This window comes from Arctopsyche grandis, chromosome 10 (genome assembly GCF_051622035.1).
Source record: "Arctopsyche grandis isolate Sample6627 chromosome 10, ASM5162203v2, whole genome shotgun sequence".
In the NCBI taxonomy this organism is placed as follows: Eukaryota; Metazoa; Arthropoda; class Insecta; order Trichoptera; family Hydropsychidae; genus Arctopsyche; species Arctopsyche grandis.
Genome location: NC_135364.1, coordinates 14,904,435 through 14,925,932, shown reverse-complemented (window position 1 = coordinate 14,925,932; position 21,498 = coordinate 14,904,435). Strand labels below are relative to the sequence as shown.

The 21,498-nt window shown below is 34.0% G+C and overlaps 1 protein-coding gene across 1 annotated transcript in view; it reads right to left on the bottom strand.

Moving 5' to 3' along the window:
* The window catches only part of LOC143917624 (agrin-like), a 427,846-nt gene that overhangs the window by 18,188 nt on the left and 388,160 nt on the right, over positions 1–21,498 (bottom strand). Inside the window, exons 6-9 of the mRNA XM_077439203.1 lie at positions 13,856–14,071; positions 8,692–8,922; positions 6,964–7,067; positions 4,373–4,502 (exon numbers count right to left, since the gene is read on the bottom strand). Of these exons, the coding sequence (XP_077295329.1) occupies positions 4,373–4,502; positions 6,964–7,067; positions 8,692–8,922; positions 13,856–14,071 (681 nt within the window). The remainder of the gene's footprint in view (positions 1–4,372; positions 4,503–6,963; positions 7,068–8,691; positions 8,923–13,855; positions 14,072–21,498) is intronic.

Sequence of the window (21,498 nt, the reverse complement as noted above, 5' to 3'; positions counted from 1 at the left end):
TCTGCTTCTGGGTTTAATTTCCCGTATCGATTTCCAAGTTCGAGTTCGAATTCCTTTTTCCTAGACCTTAGTTGAGCGAAATCTGGAGAGTTACTGCATCCTTTTATTAATTTCCTACGTTCGCAATTTATATTAATGGCCATCTTGGCACGGACTAATCTGTGATCGCTGCCTATATCTACTTTACTTAGAACACTAACGTCTTTAACGGAGTGCAGGGCATTTGTTAGGATGAAATCGATCTCGTTTCTGTCTCCTTTAGGACTCTCCCAAGTCCACTTATTGTTGGTGTTTTTCCTGAAAAATGAATTAGTGATGAAGAGCCTGTTGTGTTCTGCGAATTCTATGAGGCGATCGCCTCTGTCGTTTCTTTGGCCGGTACCAAAATTGCCTACTGCTCTTTCTGTGTTTGCCTTTTGTCCTATTTTTGCGTTAAAGTCGCCCATGATTATTTTAAAGTGGTGGCGGCTATTATCGTATGCGCCCTGTAGTTTTTCGTAGAAGTCTTCTATTTCCTCGTCTGGGTGGCTAGATGTGGGGGCGTACACTTGGAAGATTTGACAAGTGTACCTGCTCGAGATTCTTAATACTACATAGCATATACGTTCCGATATGTCGTTTATTTCTATAATATTTCTTTCTATTCTCTTATTGATAAGAAACCCTACTCCTCCTATTCTACCATTTGGTAGCCCTCTCCAGTAGAGACAGTTACCACTTTTTAGGATTATTTGGTTTTCTTGTTTTCGTCTTACTTCGCTAAGTCCTACTAAATCCCATTTGATACTTTCTAGTTCATTCTCTAATGCAAGCACACTTCCTTCACTCGATAACGTTCTTACATTGTACGTGGCTAAATACAGGTTTCTATTAGCTAAGCTATCATCCATCGTCACTCTTACCTTGTTGGAGGTTTGGATATTATTTTTCTCGCATTTATCCAAGATGTGTTGAGAAAAAGGCGGTACTTGAGAGAGATTTCCATTCAAGGAGTGAGTTCTTACCGCCATAAACTCTTCTCTGTGGTCAGCTTTGACATATAGTCATCCTAGGTATCACTTGGATCACTTATGAGTTATTACATGCCATTTAACAGGGTTACTTTGTAAGTGAAAGTAGTTAGTTATGATAATAATAGATTAGCAATTGTTATACTACTTTTTTACAGATCTTTATCGTGAGACGCCTCTTTGGAGACAACGGATTTATATATGTGAGTGCGGTTTGCAATTTAATATTTTAATAATAACTTTAGTAAAGTATATAAAATTACACGAATTACTTTAATATAATTTAAATATGAAAAAGAACTGATAGACAGTTGGGAAACACCGTTTCTGTTTGCTATTAAGTAAAGTTCGTTAAAGATTTTTGGCTGGAAGCAATTATGTGGAAGATTTATTGCTTCTGTGGGACCGACTTGGCTGGCGAAGGACCCTTTTTTTGTATTCAGGTAGGGAGATGTATCTCGTTTGACACCGATTTGACACAAAAATTAGCACAATATTTTTCGAAATAACTGATATAAAACCGCTTTTTACGACCGATTTGCTGTTTATTTTTACACTTAAATTATACTAGGATGCAATTAGTAAAATAAGTGATTAGATGGTTAAGTTAAATTTCGTGCAATAGCCGGGTTTAAGCGAGTAATAGCGGGAGGAACGCAGAAGCACGTCCTCCTCACATGACACGAAAGACCGAACTCATATATATATATATATATATATATATATATATATATATATTTAAATTAATGTCTGTGTGTGTGTGTCTCGAATAGGCTCCTAAGCCACTGAGGCGATTACGATGGAACTTTCAGGATTTGTTGTATGCATGTCCGGGAAGATTACTGTGAAAAAAACGGGAAAAAAACCTCCAGCGCCGCGCCTACTTCGCACTACTAAGGACACGGGAACGGAAATGAGAACGGGAACGGGAACGGGAATTGCACGCGTTACTGTGACATTGCAACGCATGCCGGGTTCAGCTAGTATCTTATAAAAATTGCATTATAGGCTCTCATTTGTACTGCTATTTACGTGCAGTCGATTTGGGCCGTGCTGGTATAAACGAACCTTTAAAAGTATCTATAAAGGAAGGATTTTTTTGATCAAATAATCAGGTAATGATTTTGAAAGTTTGAAAGCCGCCGCCATCATACAATACGTGAAAAGTTCTTTCAGGTGAAAAATGAACCAGACAACTAGAGTTATTCCGCGATAGTTTCACAGAAGTTTCCATTGCTTAATATGCAGAAAATTTCCTTAACGTTGTGTAGGTTTCCGACTGGAGCCTGATGGGTTTTAGGTAGACAAAGTCCAAGTAAGTTCTGAAGCGAGCTTTGCGGATTTGTACTGACATGTATTTATCACTTTCGGGTTTGTTGGGCGGATGACCTTCTTCAAGAAACTTGGCTGTCACGTGATGACCTTCTTCATTTTCCCCATCAGCCCCTACCCCATCTGTGGTTTGCACTCGGTGTCTTCGAACTTAATACCGATACGTCAATATAACCGCTACGAGCAAACACACCCGGAACATACACAGAGCTTCATACTAGTTCAGGAATGTTTCAATATATTTAATATTTTAATTTGAATGCAAATACCTATTAAATTTATTTCGGGAGTGCGTTCAGCGAAGGAAAAGGTTAATCGGCGTGGGGCCGGAGTGATTTGTGAAAAAGGGTTTTCTGTAAATTATGTACAGGTCCCTTTTTTCAATCGCACCAATAAACGGGGAAATTGCCAGCTAATTTATTGGCCTTCTGGATATTAGGAGTTTGGCTTCAGTCAAACCTTCGTCAAACTGATTCACCCCAATTGTTGCGTTAACTTAATCCAGTCGTTTATCATTGCTAATTATCGACAGAATCGTTATTTAGAAAGAACCACACATTATAGCAATTGAAAACTGATTAATATTTCAATACAATACAAATTTGCACATGGCGAATTTTTATTTGAAGGAAAAATTCAAATTATTCATGAGGCAAATATTTAAGCTGAAGATTTTATGCAAATTCAGGTACACAGTTTTTAATATATATAATATTGGTGGTGTTTAAGGGACCCGACCCTTTGGTCGCTACGATGTTTTTCAAAATCCTAGCGAGAATGCTTACGTCTCTATTTTTTTTTTACATTTCTATTTTTTTATGTAAACGATGTATGTATTATTTATTTCATTGGCCAAGCGCGCCATACTTGATTGTGCTCTTTCTATCTTGCTTTTACATGTGAGCTTGCGAGTGAGATGCACTAGATATGGATGCCCATCAGATTTTGTTTTGATATCTCTTATTAGTACCGTATATACATAAATACATATTTAAATCTTGTGATCTATTTTCAAAAGAGTATTGTAAACATTTCAGTTGCATTTAATCGCACGACGGTTCGTGACCTCTATAAAAGAAAACGGTTTTCTACAGTTTTTGTTATTATTCTATATTCAATATATAAAATAGATAAAAAATAGTGGAATTAGAAAACTACCCGAGCCAAAAGAAAAAGATGTGTATATATTTTATAAAAAATTGCATATAAAATTTTTCATAATAGTGATGCACTGGATCACAAGTGAGTATTCAAATACGACCAATATGACGATTTTTGTTTTATTCCAAGGGCTAAAACCGGTGCAAAATCAGGGTCATAAAAACTATCAAAACGCTAATTCTAATGAATCTGTAAAAGGCTGTCTAATATGTACTGAAGTGATGATACTTGAGAAGACCAACAGACACAACTCTTAGTAAATGTAATATTTATAAAATAAAGCAAAACTTAGTTTCACCCATAGAGCATTAGAAACTCTAATATTACATACATATATGCAATTGTACATTAAAGGTACACAAGGTTTTTAGGTGTGGCTAAAACTATTCATTAGGAAGTTGATTATAATAACCATCACTTGGTAGTACATAGCATACAGATAAATTGTTCAGAGATTGTAAGACAGAGGCTCGCGTCCCGAGAGGGGTGGGGTGGTCGTTGGTGATTTATGCCGTTGAGGCTTACTGGTCTCGGGGTGGGTTGGAGTGGTTGCGGTACGTCTAGGGGTGGGTTGCGGCAAAACACCGGCTTTTCATTACCGGTAGGTAAATCGAGAACAGCGATGGTGTAGAATACACCCACAGCTACCTAATGAAAATTAATTTTAGAGCGGCGTCTTACGGTCCATTTGTCCCGTGAAAATGAACGCTCGAAACCCTCACTAACGCTAACTATCTACATACATATAAAGTCTGGTGCGATTTCGTTACAACTTACCATTCGAATGTATACGAGCGTAATTGATAATATCGTGTCGGTTAGTTTTTGAATTGAATATAGTTTGTGTATTGTATTGTTGTGGTACTTACAGCAGTCTCCTTCGTATGATACGGCAACGTTTTGTTGCTGTTGACAGGAATTGCTGCGCAACTGACATTCGTTTGCATACGTAAAGCCATCAGTGCCGCATACGACGGATGTTTCAGAATTTGCTGCATCCTGAAATAAAAATAAAATAAAACTGTGAAATTTTGCGTTTGAACAATATTTGTGCATACATGAATATATCTATCAAACTTTAAGTAAGCGTATAATGCTATCAACTGAGTTCTGCTATCAAATGGGTTCAATCCCTGGTCGTTGTTGGTCAGATCTTGGATATATTTGACTTCAGGTCTATCACTTTTTTTCTGACTTCATTGTTGAAACGGTTCCAAACAAATTGGCAACCTGTCCTTATTTTTAAACAATATTTGAATATAGTTTCAAATTTATAGTAACAATATAAGTTTGTATTGAATACATATGTATGTACAAATCTGGCCATAAGTGTCGCCTTGGGGCAAAGCCCGTAATGGCATTATGGTTAATGTTAATTTTCAAAAATATTAATATAAATATAAAAAGCAATAAGAGCAACAGAGTTCAATTGAAATGTTTGAAAACTATTAGATAAATTGACCCCTCGAACTCTTTTCTCTTCAAATTAGCACTTTTTTGATTGAAAATCGTAATTTTTTGCCTTAATTGACAAAGTAATCTTCTTTCAAAAGGAGTATATGATATCAAAAACGTAAAGGCCTCTGTATAACAGAGTGAACACATATGTATTGTAAAATATCATGATTGTCAATACATTTTTTGAATATTATATTATATTAAATTGAAAATGAATTAAAGGAAAATCTAAGTACATAATATAAACTGGGCAAAAGTATTATTACAAAGGTATTGTTTGTTATATATTATATGTATATATATATATATATATATATATATATATATATATATATATATATATACATACATTCATATACATATTTATAATATGAAATTTATTTGGTAAGATTTATAACAATACAATAATATAGAATACATATGTACATACGCATGTGCATATGTGGAATGAAAATATAAAGGTCCGTTTATATAATACAGAATTGTACCTATACAACACTGCACGGAAAAGCCTAATTCTATTCATGCTATACAGCAACACCCGTTATACTTTTTTGACCGAGAGCAAGGCAAAATCACTTTACATTTAGATAATAGAGCGCGACGATACGGCATACTATTCGAGTCAACTTTGTATCAATATGACGTATCCAAAAGTATTCATACGCTCATGTCAGCACTTGCGTTAATACGGGTGCACTCGCCACTATGACGTCATGCGTGAATATTTCTACAATGGCCAAAGAAAACCAGTCTTGCTTGATAAGTCTCGGCGACACTTACTGCTGTTTAATATGAATAGATTGTGTCGGTTTCTGCTGTTTCGCATACATTATCGAACTTATGAAAGAACTAGTGTTGTACCCAGAGAAATTTAATAATAATAGCCCAATTGTTGTCAATATTACGCGGTACGTCTCTATAAATACGCTACAACGCACGGAATGCAATCGGGTCAATTTACTTATAAAAATGTATCCCATGTTGTTTATTGTGTGTTTTTGAATGTATTGTGCAATTTTTACCGATGCTTGCCCATCTTGCGAATAATATAAACAAACAGAGAAGCTTTTTTCGGACATACGCCGAGCACTAATCATCAAATCGACTGATGATAAAATTATTTAGGATTGTCTGTGGATAATCGTCACTTCACAACAATATTACGCCTAAACCACTTATATTAATATAAAATTTCTCTGGTTGTACCCGATGAAATATCATCGCATGGGTGTTGGCATATTAAGTTATAAAAAAAAAAAAAATTAAAAGAAATATGTCGGTCCGTACGCGGTTGAATTTTTTTCAAATACCTTTTTAATCTAGTGGTAAAAAAGTGGTAAAAACTACCTACCTACCTACCTACCTACCTATGTACATATAAACAATATAAAACACCATTAGAAAAATTAATTAATTAATTTAATAAATTATAAATAGATGGTGCTAAATGCTCAGAGACTAATTTGCCTAGAGGAAACATTGGTAGCAAACAGTATATATAGAAGTTTCTTTTCTTTCGTAATTATATTCGTACATTTTGTTGGCAGTACTTAAGCTGTGACGTACATACGTATGTTGAAACGACTATTATAGTTCGGCGAGCGTTATCACAGATTCACAGAATAGCGATATTATATATGTATGTATATTATATTTTTTGTACTGCTGTTTACGTGCAGTTGCAGGCATGAGCTGTATAAAAGAACCTTTGTGCGTTTTTTAGATTTTTAATTCCAGAATATGCAAAATAAATAGCTTTATAATATTTTCAATAATATTAAAAGCTTGTCATACGGTACAATAGTGATACACTTGGAAATGTTATTTGTAAGCTTCAAAGCTCATATATGTATGTATGTATGTACATATGTACAATATATTAAACGAAGTCAAAAATAATTGTCTTACAAAATAAACGCATTAAATTTAAAATGAAATATGATACAAACGTAACAGAAAAAAAATGGAAAACAGCAATAGTAGTAAGAATATTACTTACAGCATCGGCGTCTGAGCAATTTCCAGGACAAACACACTTCGTTTTTGCAACGCTATCCATTTCGCAAACACCGTAAAACTCGCATTTCTTTTCTTCGCACGTTTCTGTAGAAAAAAAACCATATACATATAATATATAACACAACGAAAACACATTTACATACATACAAAACGCGAAATGAGTCTGGAATACACGAATATTAAAAAAAAGTTCAGCCTAGTAGGGTAGTACGACATAGAACACGTGAAATGTACCACGAAGTAACCGTAATACGAACATGTCGAACGTCGACACCCTTATTACCGGCTATTTTATTTTACAACCGACCGAAAATTAAGCGACATCTAACCCCATATACGTGCATAAATATATGCGGCACTAAAATGGAATTTCGTATGAAATGTCGCGTGTTCGATTCACCGTAAATAAAAAAATAATAAAAAAAAACACACACACACACAGACGAAATATAAAACGGAGAACGATCGTTGTTTATTGTTTTGTGGCACATTCATTGTTTGTTGCCGAATTTTTCCTCCTGAAAGAGCGAGTTTTCCACACAGGTATGAACGGCCGAAATGTAACGTTTTGGCCATTTTTAGAATGTGAACGAAACCGATCCGCGACTGTGCCAATTTCGCCATAATCGAACGGCGATTTGTGCGAGATTTCCACTTAAGAAATTGGAGAGATTTCGGGTGCGCTTCTTAAAGCTTCGTCTTATCTACGTTTTATCTTCTTCAATTTCGCTCAGAGTACAGTATGTGCTTCGAGTGTATTCACCCTTATTTTTACAGCTGAAAACTTTTGAAGGCTCGTAAAAGTTTCCCTGGATATATGTATGCATGACCTGAAAAAATCAGCTTCGTCCATATGACGAAAAGCTAAAGTCTTAAGCCCGTATATAATGACTCTCATTTACTTTAAAAGTTTAAATTCATGTATAAATTAGAATCAAATTTCAATTTTCAAACAGGTAATGATTTTTGCATCTGTTCTTGTCAGAATTTTAGTGTGTGATTTAAAAACAAGGTTTTATATTAGTTTTGAATTGAAAAAAAAAAATGGAATCGAAACCGTATCGAATACTCGTCATAGAAACATTGATTTGTTTTCGATGTTACCAACCAACATGACATACTTAGAAAGTCTATTTCGAAATTATATATTAGATTTTCACTATTATTATATTTATATTATTATATTTGACTAAGCGGAAACAGTTGAAATCTTTATCGGGGGCCAAACCTCGCAAAATGGCAAGGTTTCAAAGCGATCAAAAGAGACTTCCATAAAATTGTGCAAAGAAAAAATAATAAAAATAATAAATAGTAAAAATCGCGAGTACAATTAAATCTTAATTTTACACAATATATGTATGTACTTATGTATGTACATACCACATATATACTATCTTCTTAATATATAATTTCGAAAGAGACTTTGTATGTTTGTTTGTTTGTAAGTATTTTTGGTTGGGAACATCGAAAAAAAAAAACAAAGTTTCTATGACGACGATTCGTTATTTTTTTTTTCGATTCAAATAAATTTAATAAACAAAACAAATAAATATTTACTATTAGATTCGACATGTTTAACTAGTATTTTATAAACTTGTCTTCAGTTTGTATGTATTCATTAATTTTCACGAATTCTATTGAGCTTCTCGCGCGGTTTAAGTGAAAATTTAACAACGCGAAGAGCTCTCGAATGAAAAGTTACAATTACCGCAAGAACCATTGTAGAGCACGGTTAGTGGCTCTCGGTCTGGATCTGTAGAAGTAAGCTCGCAAGATTTCTCTCTCATTTTGCACTCGTTCGTGTATGTTCTTCCATCGCTACCACACACGGGCTGAAGATGAGTACCACAGCGAGGACAGGAGCATTTTGCCACACCTTCTATGGACACGCACTCGCCGTATGGACCACAAGTGTGATTCGAACAAGGATTCATAGTACCTGAAAAAAAAAAATAATTGACATATAAGTATGGCTTAACTCATTATTTTTTGCAAAATTTAAAATACCAAAGAAAAAAACAGACAGTGGTTGAGTTTATGCATAGTTTTACTAATGCATACAAACTCGGACATCGTTGGACACTAAAGAGCTTTTGCTGCATTTTTCCCTATCTGTATATGATGTTTGAATACCACGTTGACAGGAAGAATCAGTAATGGATACGAGCTGGAATTTGTCCGATATTTCACATTTACACGTGCATTTTGACCGACTAGGATAGTGTATTTTTTGCACATTTGATCATGCTGGTCACCCAAGCAATAAAATCACCGTGGCCAAACCGAACGATGGAAACTGATCTTGCTGTTTGGGTGACTTTATGTTTCGAGTAACCAGTGAGCTGCCCGATGTGGCATGCTCCATACAACTGGAAAAATTTGATCTGGTCGCGCAACCAAGTAGGGGTGGGTTCAGGATCCAAATCAAAGGCCAAAGTCGCTTCACAGCATTTACTCAACGATTCCAGAGGTCCACACGAGACCACCGCTCACTCTAGAATAATTGATCTACCGTGTATACATCCTTATAAAGGACAAGTTACTCAGCATAGCATCCCCGGTCTAGGTACGTAGGTCTACCCACACTCACCCCGTTCTGTGAGAACCCCAGCGAATCCTTTGTTCGGACACTTACAGAGTCCCGTTAGCCTAATATAGGGTCTCTATTGTTCACCCACGAATGCACTTAGACAGTGGATACCCTCTCCCATGTTCCCACGTTACAATATTAACAATACTGTAGCGTAGACGTCTAGAGAGATTTCCAAGATCGGATCAAAAGATGCAGCAGTAATAGATAGTAAAGGCGTTTAAACTCATCGAGTACTCTCCGCATAGCCATTATTGGTCAATGGGTTGCGAGATGTTATTAGGCTATACATATGTCAATGCAAGGATTAAAACAAAAAGCACTTGAGGTGATGACGAACACTGCGGTACAAATTTGGCGTACTGGAACCGTTCTATGTGTCTTATTCTATAAATCACCTTATCAACTGATTATTATTATTACAAAGCGTCATTTTTGGTAGTACTACATACATATATTAAAGGTAATCTCAAAAGTATAATAATGCACCCACTACGTCTACGTCAAAATATTGTGAGTTTTGAAAATGCTTACGCTTTTAAAAAAAAATCACTTCAGACCCAAGAGATCCATGAAAAAAATTGAAGCTCTACGAGTGAATCCATTATTATGAATGTCACGATGTCGCCAAAGTACGAAGGGTCTCAACCGATCAAGAATTTCTGATACTCGGGGTCGCAGAACACAAGGTTGAGAAATATAGTAAAGGTCAAGTCACAGACAATGAGTTTTGATTCGTTTTCGTTTTGCGGTTCTAAACAGCAAGTTTTACTGACCCCAGTCACGCCACGCGATGTAAACCCAAGAGATGGCTAGCAGTTTTTCTACATATTTTTTTGTCGTTTTAGGTGTTGAGATTTCCACCAAACAAAGTGAAAAGTCGTAAAGTGTACTAGTGTACGTGTGTAAGACGATTCCATTTCGTCTTCGGTCATTTCCCCGGTTATACGTTTATGGTATATGTGTTTGCGTGAATGGGAGTGTGTGGGCTAATTAGTTTCGAGCATTAAAGCGGGCGGTGAATTTAAATTAAACATTAATTTGCAGGTTGCGCTATTCGCATGTGTGTCGGAGAAAACGATGATTATATATTAACGCGAGTTTACGGTCCAAAAGGAACTCAATTTGCGTATGTGTACATAAAATAAGTCATAATTAAACGAGCGTGTAATCGATTACAAGAACTACCGGTTTTTAAAAATTTTCGAAACACGCTTCCACTTATGTTTTCATAGCTTTTCATAATAACATCTGTGGGATTGTAAAAATAATATTTTATCAATGGAAATAATTTATTTAATCTACCATGGTAAATATTGGTTATTCCTTAATTAAACATACATAAGGTAAAAAAATCCCTCTTTCAGGAACATTTTAATACATCATTGTGTATTAAAGTGTACACTGCATTGAACATATTTATATTTATTATATGTATTGTGTCTAGGGAAATAATAAAGAAATATAAATATTACATAATATTAATTTATTTTAATTATCTTAAAATACTTGAGAGAGGCGGCATAGCCAATGAACCCAAGGGGCTTGTCAATCAATTTAGCAAATGACAAAGCAATAAATAAATCATGTAGAAAATTAAAATACAAAGAAATGAAATTAAAATACTTAAAGAAAATAGAAACCATAATAAAAAAAAGTAATCGAAAAAGTAGAAGTACAAAAATCAATTCATTTTTAGAAAATCGTCAAGTTTATTTAAAAAAAAAAGTATGCATTACCAGAAGTTACTAATCCATTAGGTAGACTATTCTGAATAGAAATGTAGTATATGTGGTTGGAGTATTTTTGATGATAGGAATACTCGAATATTAATAAAAATCAGTGAAAATGTCGACATCGAATTTTAATTTAATTTTTAATTTTTTTTAATTTAGATATATTTTAAAACTTAGTCCATAATTGAGAACTATTTAATGGTTTAAAGTATAGTTAATACATGGACCTGTATTTAAATATTTGATGACTATCTTATTGTTTGATTTGATGATTTAGTCAGTGTCATATTATCGGTCACTGACTGCTTGACTATTGTCTGTTTATCAAAAAATACTTACTGACGACTTAATTTATCGCCTAAGTACGTAGATAAAAGTAAATTTCAAAATATATTACATACATTCGCTTTAAAAGATTTCATCTGCACAGAGATAATAAGAAGTGAAACTAACTTTGCACTTAATCTAAAAAACCTTAAGCTTTTTCAAACGCCATCACAATCTTTAGATAAAATAGAACAATTCTAACACTAAAAAAGGAAATCGAAGTGAACGGACTTACGGGAAATCTTCAACGTGCTTAAACAGATTAGAGGATTTGTCTACCGAAAACGAGAGCTTTATCAGATATACGATTACCAACAAATACAATTGCACATTAAAAATTATTAAATGATGTATCTACAGCACACACAGTGCATTTGATAAAAAAGCTATTGCGATTTTATAATCGCCCATATCACCGCCGTGGTACCGAATATTTTCTAACGGGAAGTGAAAGTTTGATACTTACATGGACCGAATAACAGCATTAACCGATTAGCCTCCACACAACGTTCGGATTAATGGCTCCGATACGCGGGGTGGCCAAAAGACCCTTCTCGATGTCTAAATACGCGGGAAGAGAACGTCTCTGTTATCTAAAGGGTCGAGGATTAGGATGTTTTGACACCGGGAAGAGTGAGAGAGAGAGAGACAGAGTATGTATGTAGGTCGGTTCGGAAAACTCGCGAGAGGCGCGCGAGATTTTCCACGCACGAAAACCTATATATTACATACTTATGTGGGATGTAGATATTTCGCCGACGCGAAGAAAAGCCGATTTTATCGGTTACCAATATTTCCAAGTTCACGTATAAATTACAAACTGTACGGCCACGCGAGGACGTTACAATGCCAAAACCTAACAGTTTCCGATAACGGAACGTGTTGTGCTCGAAGCACTTTCAAAAACTTATAGTTTGGGGTCAAATTAGCGGGGCGCGAGATGTAGTTGCAAATTCGCAAATGTTTACTATTTAAATTTATCGCCTTTCAGTTCCTACTCTCTCTCTCTCTCTCTCGAAATAATTTGTTTTTTGAGTTATCGAAATAATTTGTCTATTTTATAGGCGAATAATATATGCAAATACACATATTGTATGTTTTTAAAGAAATCAACAAAAGCTCCCACAAACCCAAACCCTATTCAGATTTCGAGATATACCTATATAAAAGATCTTTTTATCCCGACTTTCATACAAATGGGTAAATTTATCAATGAATATTTTTACCTTTTACAAAGAAAATATTTTTGGAAACAGTATTTTTCCCAGTCACTTTATTATTTTGGGTTCATAAATAAGCCTGTAAAATATTCAGATATTAGACTTTTTGAATCGTATATCTTATATTGTAAATGTTTTTCTGTTCTATTTATGATATTAATAATATAAAAAGACATGAACCTCTCTTCATTTAACAGAGTTCGAAATTCTGTTCTGAAATCATATTGGAAGGCAATTTGTGTATTTTTGACGTAGAATCACTTCGTGAAAGTACATATATCATTTGCCGCAACACTAAAAATTGCTATAAATTTAAGATTATCTTTTGCATAACAATAATACTTATTCTATTAAATAGAGCACAACTTATACTTTGTAATAATAGTAATGAAGACAAATGGAAGCGTGTTGGAGAGGCCTTTATCCGACAGTAGATGGTGAGCGGATGATGATTAAATTACTTAATCATCAAGCAAGTTATGCTTAAGTAGTATGAAAGTCCTGTAAATGATTATTAAACGCAGTTTAGATAAATTTTAACCATCTTTTTGCAGCCTGATATAGAGAATTTAGATGTAAACGAACCTCTATGTCCAACAAGATGATGCTACATGCCATAAAAGTAGTAAAATAATCGCTTTGTTGCGTATCGAGTTACATATAATTTCACAAATTATAATATATATATATATATATATATATATATATATATATATATATATATATATATATATATATATATATATATATATATATATATATATATATATATATATATATCAATTCATGCTCTTATGCATATAAAAATGTCTATGTCAATTCACATTTTCAAAATAATTCGAAGAAATGGTTGTGGTCTGTAAGAAGAACTGAAATATGTATTCAGATAATGTGTTATATATTTTATTATAATTCTATCTAAAAAACAAATCGTACATCTTGTATTGTAGCACTCTAGCACAATTTCTATGAAAAGTCAGGAAAAGTCGATGCACTCACCGCAAGCCCCATGATGCGCCAATTGTGGGGCTCTGCCCTCCTTACAAGCAGCTCTCCTCAGATGACAGAGGCTGTAGTGGCTGTGCCCCCCGGGGGCGCAAACAGGACGCAGCAGGGGTTCGCACTCACCCCCGCACCCGCACTGCGCCACACCCCCGCTCCCAATCCAGCATTGCTCCCCTGTGCGGCACGACACGCTCGAGCATGGGTTAACACCTGAAACCATAAAAACATACTTTAAATGTCATTGTTGAAAATTTGTTGAATAATTGACGGTCGGTCGACACCCCTACGTCATATTTAATTGCGCTAAAATTGAACTAAAGTCAACTATACCGTAATTATTTAATTTATTATGAAACGTGGTAATTGTATGTAAGTTCGAGTTGGATTTTGTGCAGTACGATATAAAGTTGTGTAATTGGGCGCATAATTTAGTAGGATAATTTGCGTAATTTTTTTCCCGTTTGAACTTTTGACTATTTGATACATTATATATATTAATAATGTACTGTTCCTATATGGTTTAATTTTTAATGCCATTTATAATTGGTCAAAAAGTTTCAGTACTTTTCAGGCGCTTGAAATTTTTAATTGAAAACGTTTGTATTAAATAATATATTTATTATATAATACATATGTACATCAGCGTCATCTATGGAGAAACTGATACAATCAACAAATTCGATATACGATTAATATTTTACGAGAAATACATTCAACATACATATTTATTGTATACATAGCTTAGAATTTATTTAAATATTAACAATTTCGATATGCGTCGAATTTGTGAGAAAAATATGGGAGGGTATTACATACATATATTGTACATATATGTATACATATTATATTTTCTAACAAGCAACAATCAAATCTCAAAAGCGTTGAATCGACTTAAATTTATCAGAGACGCACATTATTTTTTTCTAAGAAGCTTACAAATTTAGCCTCTTTTTCCATTTGAATTGATGTAAGATGATATAAAAACATAAGAGATGTATGTACACACATGTATGTGAGATAGATGTATGTATGTATATTTTTTGTGGTGCGCTCCATTGTACCAACTTGCAATATCTCGAGACTTGTTTTCTCAACTTTTCGTCTGCTCAAACGGGAGTTTGTTTTATATATGTATTGTATACAAAAATGTTCTTTTTTATATATATAATATGTATGTAATATCTTTAATATACGACACATATTGTGATAATTCGTAGATTTTTAAGCTATTGACGCTCCTTTAAAATATAAAAAATCATTTAAAAATCAATGTAAATGTAAATGTTTATCTTGTAAAATATCTATTTCACTTTGTTAACTTTGTTTGTATATAATACATATATACCAACTCGACGACGAAATACACTGATAAAGTTGGGAAAACGAGACTTGAGATATATTGGGCTCAAAACCATTAACGAAGACACACACACACATACTCATTTGTATGCAGATGGCTGGACAGTGAAGGGGTGATGCGAGAGGGCAGAAATAAATTAAACTAAATAATGGGAAGATTATTATATAATGAAGATACATATGTATGGGTGAATAAACTGCAAGGGCAATGCATGCTAGCCTTGGGTGTGGTTCATGTATCAATTCATTTCCAAAATAACCTGAAGAAATATCAACGGGCACAATACTAATTAAATCATATTTATTCATACAAATTTATAATACTTTTCGTTTAGGTATTTACTGTAAATATGTACATATGTAAATACATACATACGTGCATAAACTTCATTTGATTTTCTTCAACACACAACAGAACTTTTGTTTTAAAGCTTACGATTATTTTATGACATTGATAAAGCTAATGTTTATTAACACGTATTAATAAATAAGGTGAATAACGCTTTGAATAAGCATTACAAATTAACCTTACAGATGATTCTTATGAAAATTTGCTATATAATATACATATTGACTGTTTTTTTTTTGTATATTTTACATAGTAAGCGAAGATCAGTGTTGAACAACAGCGATCGAAGCACATTATACAAGGTTGAAGTTATCCCGTTGGAATTTCGGGTCTTCGTGCCCTGACCCAATTACGAGCAAGGGGAAAGGGAGCAAAGCCCCTTAGTTTAGTTTTCATGTTAAGTGACCGAATTGGTTACATAGCGGCCGCTGGGTTTAGTAATATTATTCTAGAAAGTAACAACTTCGGCCTAATTGTAATTCCGAATTAAAATGACCCGCACGCATGTACCGAAACGTCGCTTTAATGCAAGCGTGTATATGTATATTTTGTATTATATTACAATGTGTGTGGTTTACGATAATTAAGCGTTTTTTTACGACGCTGATTAGGCACGCGAAAAAAATCATATGCGTGTTTTTAAACCAAACTGAAGGTAAATAAACAGTTGCGAAAATTAAAAACAACGGCACTGGTTAAGTTATTTGAGTTTTCACATAAAATTCATAACGAGTATTATACAGTTATTATTACAAGATTACTTAACTTTCATTACGTATTATATTGTATGTATGTATGTACATATAATAATGTGAATTTTTAAATGTAAATAATATCAATATTTATTTACAACCATGCGCCATCTACTGCTGGATGAAGACTTCCACCACATGTCCATTCGTCTCTGCTGTCATTTATTTAAATCTACACATTTTTATAATTTCATCTACACATCTTCCTTGCGGACTTTCATTAAAATAATTAACTCTTTCATTCTCTCAGGTACTCTTTCTTCGTCTATTTATCGCCCGTTTTTCTAGCTTCGTAACCCGCACATTGCCATTTCAATATCTTTACTCTCTCCAATATTTCCACTACCCTTGTCATACTTTTCACCCATTTATTCCATTTTCCATTTCTCCTCGTTCCACACTTCTTTGAATGTATATTTTACATAATAATATTTACATAAATTATGTCAATATTTGAGTTATCATCACTTCTAGCCATCCACCACCTACTGATAGATTTCCTTTCCAACACGTTTCCATTCGTCTCTGTTTTGCGCAAAATCTATTAAAATCAAACATTTTTTAATTTCCTCTACCCATCTTCTTTGCAGCCTTCTTTTCACACTTTGCATTATCTCGGGTACTATTTAAGCCCTTCTTTCATCCATCTATCATCCGATCTTCTAGCTACATACATACATACATGACCCACCCAGTCTCTCCATTACATTAACTACCCTTGCCCTATTATTTATCCATGTATTCCAATTTCTATCCCTCCTAATTATGTCGAGAATTCATTTCTTTGAATGCATTGGACTTGTGCAGAATCCTGTGCTTCAATGCCCAAGTTTCACATCCATACGTCATCACAGGCGAGACACATTGATTAAAGATCTTTTTTCTTCAGGCATAGTGGCATTTCACATTTGTAAACGGCGTCAATTCGGCCAATTTCATACATTTATTTTATTAAAGTACATATGATCAATAAAACTAGATGCATAATATTTTGGTTCATACATACACACAAATTCATTGTAAATCAATAGCTTGAAATTTTAATTTAATAGTTTTTAATAGTCGTGTATGTTGAATAATATTTAAAATTATGATTGATTGATTATAATAGGATAGTTATTACATTGAAATTAAAATAAAATAACCAGTGGAGTAGATATAGTATTTTTATGTGTATATACATTGATCGATCCAAGGGTTGCTACAAGCATTTGTATCTTTTTTTTTGCCTTGATAGATACATATATCGTATACGATGAGATAGGTGGTCGAATCGTTAGGGTTTTGGGGTTGTTTATAAAAAAAATTGAGCCGTTTTGATGTTGGCGAAAAGATCGCAAAAAAGCGTTATCGGGAAACGTTAGCAGTATACATTATAGTGAAAATATGGGGCATCTTGCCTTACCGGCTCCCGGAGTACAAATTGTTTTCCGTTAGATTATGCGAGAAAGTTTACCTTTTTTTATCGCGCGTCCATCTGCTCACTTGGGAACGGCTCGGCTCTTTCTACCACCTCTCTTCGAAGGGAAAAAAACCGAGCGGAAAAACTAGAAGAAAACATTACCAGATCGACTTTTATCCAGCTCGAGGCTAGCCGGTGCACAAAGCGCCGTGAATTATAATCACGGCCAACTTTATTAACCGGCGGTACATAAAAACTCCATTAAGGGAAGATCCGCGCGCGGGCAACATTTAAGCCATATTAAATAAACAACCCCCGTAATGAGAAACCAACAAACACCCACCCCTACCCTCACCTAACAACCCTACACTCCCTTCGAGCTACGGCCTAAATCTGTCCGCGGTAAACTCTCCTAGGGGAAACTCGGGGGTCAGTCAGTTAGGCGCGAGTGTAAAGCGCCAGCTAACCCATTTAACCCCGTTTCAAACCCCCTCGTCTCCCGTCAGCACACTACAAAGAGGATAGTAGTCAGAAATGGTAAAAAATAGTACCGTCAAAGTCTCCTCTCAATGGGATTTGGCAACTCTTTCATGTAGTATAGACGGCCGTTTCTCAACACTCATTCACACACATTCTATAGAACTGTTTTGTGACGTAAAACTTCTGTTTTTGTGTGGTTTATTTTCTAGAGAACACGTGGTGTGGAATCATGCGTAAGCAGTGAAGAAATGCTATTTATAAGTGGGTGAAAATCCAAGTGATGCAAATTGGATTTGTTGGAGGGCTGGCGATGAAAAAAGAAAATTCAGTGCTTGAACATTAACCTTTTTTAATAAATATGCTCCATAACACATTATACGACATGTAATAAAAAATAAGCCAAAAAGACTTGCCCGCTGTATAAATGTAATGGCGCACAGTTGCTTTTAAGATAAAGCCTTATTAAGCATTTTATAGGACGTGGAAAAATGTATAATACATTCATAGGTACATATGTATGTAAAGAAGGTCTACAATCAGTTATTAATAATGATATTATTGTAGATGTACGTGCTGTTAATTATAATATAATATTATAATCATATTTCGTTTTTGTATTAAAATATATCGAAAAAATAATGAAAATATGAGACAAAGTCAAAATACAGATGGTAAATATTTTTAAATTAAAAGGCCCTTGGGGAGATAATATATGAAAACGAATGTCAGATAAAAAACATTCGCTAAAAATATATTTTAAGCTTATTAAGATACTTGAAATTTACATATACGTACATATGGGAATTTGAAGTCAAGTATAAAATTCAAACAAAAAATCAGAAAGTAGAAAAATTAAATTGAAACATTTTCTTCTTCAAAAAAAAAAAAAAAAACCGTGTATACGATCATTAACATATTCGTAGTTTGCATGTATGTAAATTTATCTTTCAGTATAAAAATGAATAAACAAACACGCACTTAGCAATGAATTAATTTATAATCTTGAGGTATATAAACATATGTTTAATTTTTCAATATTTCAAATATATCAAATTTGTACATATATATGTACATATATGCAGTGGCGGCTCGTGGATAAGATATCTGGGGGTGCTGCGGTTGATTAAAAATAAAAAAAATGTTTATTTGGATTATATTTTACTATTAAGATCAATATTATCAAAATTAAACATTATATGTATTTTATTTCATTATAAAATTGATTCTTCTGTCTTTTTTCCTTGAAAAAAGATCTATCACCTTTTCGTTAAATTTTTTACTGTCCATAATCATTTTTTTTCAATTGACAGCATAGACAAAGCCGTCAATCTTTCCTGAACCATTGTGTTTCTTATACTCGTATATGTATGTCTTTATTCTATTTATTGATGAAAAACACCGTTCTGGCTCAGAGGTAGTTAAAGTTGTAAGCAAAATTTGAATAAGTTTTGCTATTTCCACACGAACTTTGCATAAATTGATTTCAAAAATAAGTTTTAAAAATATTAATAAATCGTTAATACTATGCATTTCTTTCCTTGAGTAAAACACTTCTAATTCAATTTGAAGTTTTTCTTTATCTAGCATTGGATATGATTCAACGGTTAGTACATAGTAGATCTTTCATTGGCATTTTCTTTCAGTACTTTTTAAAATTTTCAAAGTTAAAAGGAAAATTTTCTATATTAAATAATTTCACAGCGTTTAATTGATTAGAAAAAGTATATCTTTCTTTTATATCCTTAATAATAACATCGCACATATTTTTGGCTTTTATAATATATGCGATAATATATGCATCACATATTTTTGGCTTCTATTTTTTCTCGTATTTGTATAATGACATTAGTAAAACTTTTTAAGTTTTCTTTAATTGAAAATGCATCGATATTACTAGATTGCATTTGGTTATAAAAAATTTCTACATGCGGAATTAGCTTGTGAAATAGTTCTGACTAAAATAAACAATTGTATTCAGTAAATTGGTAGAATCTGTTATTGTTTTATCAGTATTTTCGGAAGAATATTTAAGTTCTTGAAAACATTGGTTCAGCTTCTCTTGATTTTTTTACCATCTTAAATACTGAGTGACGTGTAGAAAGGTAGAAAGTGTAAGAGGTGTAGAAAGAAAGACAAAAGGTGCAGAAGAAATGACGAAAAGTGAGGAGCGTGTCGAGCGCGAGGCGCGCACACGAACGCAACAAGAAATGTGTATAGCACTGTTGGGAGTGCAGTGCGGACCAACCTTCTAGCTGCCCCCGCGCCCCTCCTTCGCCCACTCGAGCAATTCCATCGAAAACCGTACTGCACAAAATCATAAACGATGCCTCACTTTCTGATATTAGTACCGCGATGTATGATCATTATTGGATGTATCGGTGTGCGGGCGAGCTTAATACACGCTTTAATAGTATTGATATTTTCATATAATATACAAACATACATTTATGTATATAATAATATTAAATTTTTCTTAATTTCCTTGGGGGTGCTGCAGTACCGCAGTGCATATGGACGAGCCGCCACTGCATATATGTATGTATGTACATATATATATATATATATATATATATATATATATATATATATATATATATATATATATATATATATATATATATATATATATACAAAAATACTTTACATACACAAATTGTACGGGAAAATATTTGAATATATACATATAGTCGATTTTCAAACTTATATAACACGAAAATAGCCTCTCACACCAACCCTTTCAATATACATATAATACATATACTCCAAACCATGAATCACTCCATATAATGAAATCAGTGAGTTCCAGTCACTTGACGCGGATCGACGAGCGCTCTCGGAAGGCATCAGTCAGAATCTGGAATTCGTCCAATATCCAAGCAAGGGTAAAGGGTTCACGTGGCTCAGGGCCACATTTAGAGAGGGTTGGGATCCAGGGAGAGAGAGGGATCGGGGTGGATCGAGGGTTGGTCGATGATGGTGCTCTCACTCCTGACGCCGTGTAATTTATCAACGCGGAGGCACGTAGCTTTGCAATAAACATGCCACTCATTGTAACGGAGCGCAACATATGGAAATGAAGGTCCGTGTATAAATTCATACGATATTAAATGGGACCCCCTAAGTTCCCCCCGGCTTTGATGTGGGCCAAACGGTGGACGTGATTGTTGATGGTATCCCGACGGTACACTGTTAACTTCGGTGGCTTTGCTGATGCGCTTGACTCGACTATTTGATTTGATTCTCATTATGCAGAACAGACCTTTCACTTTAATTATAGCTTTAGAGTAAAGAATCT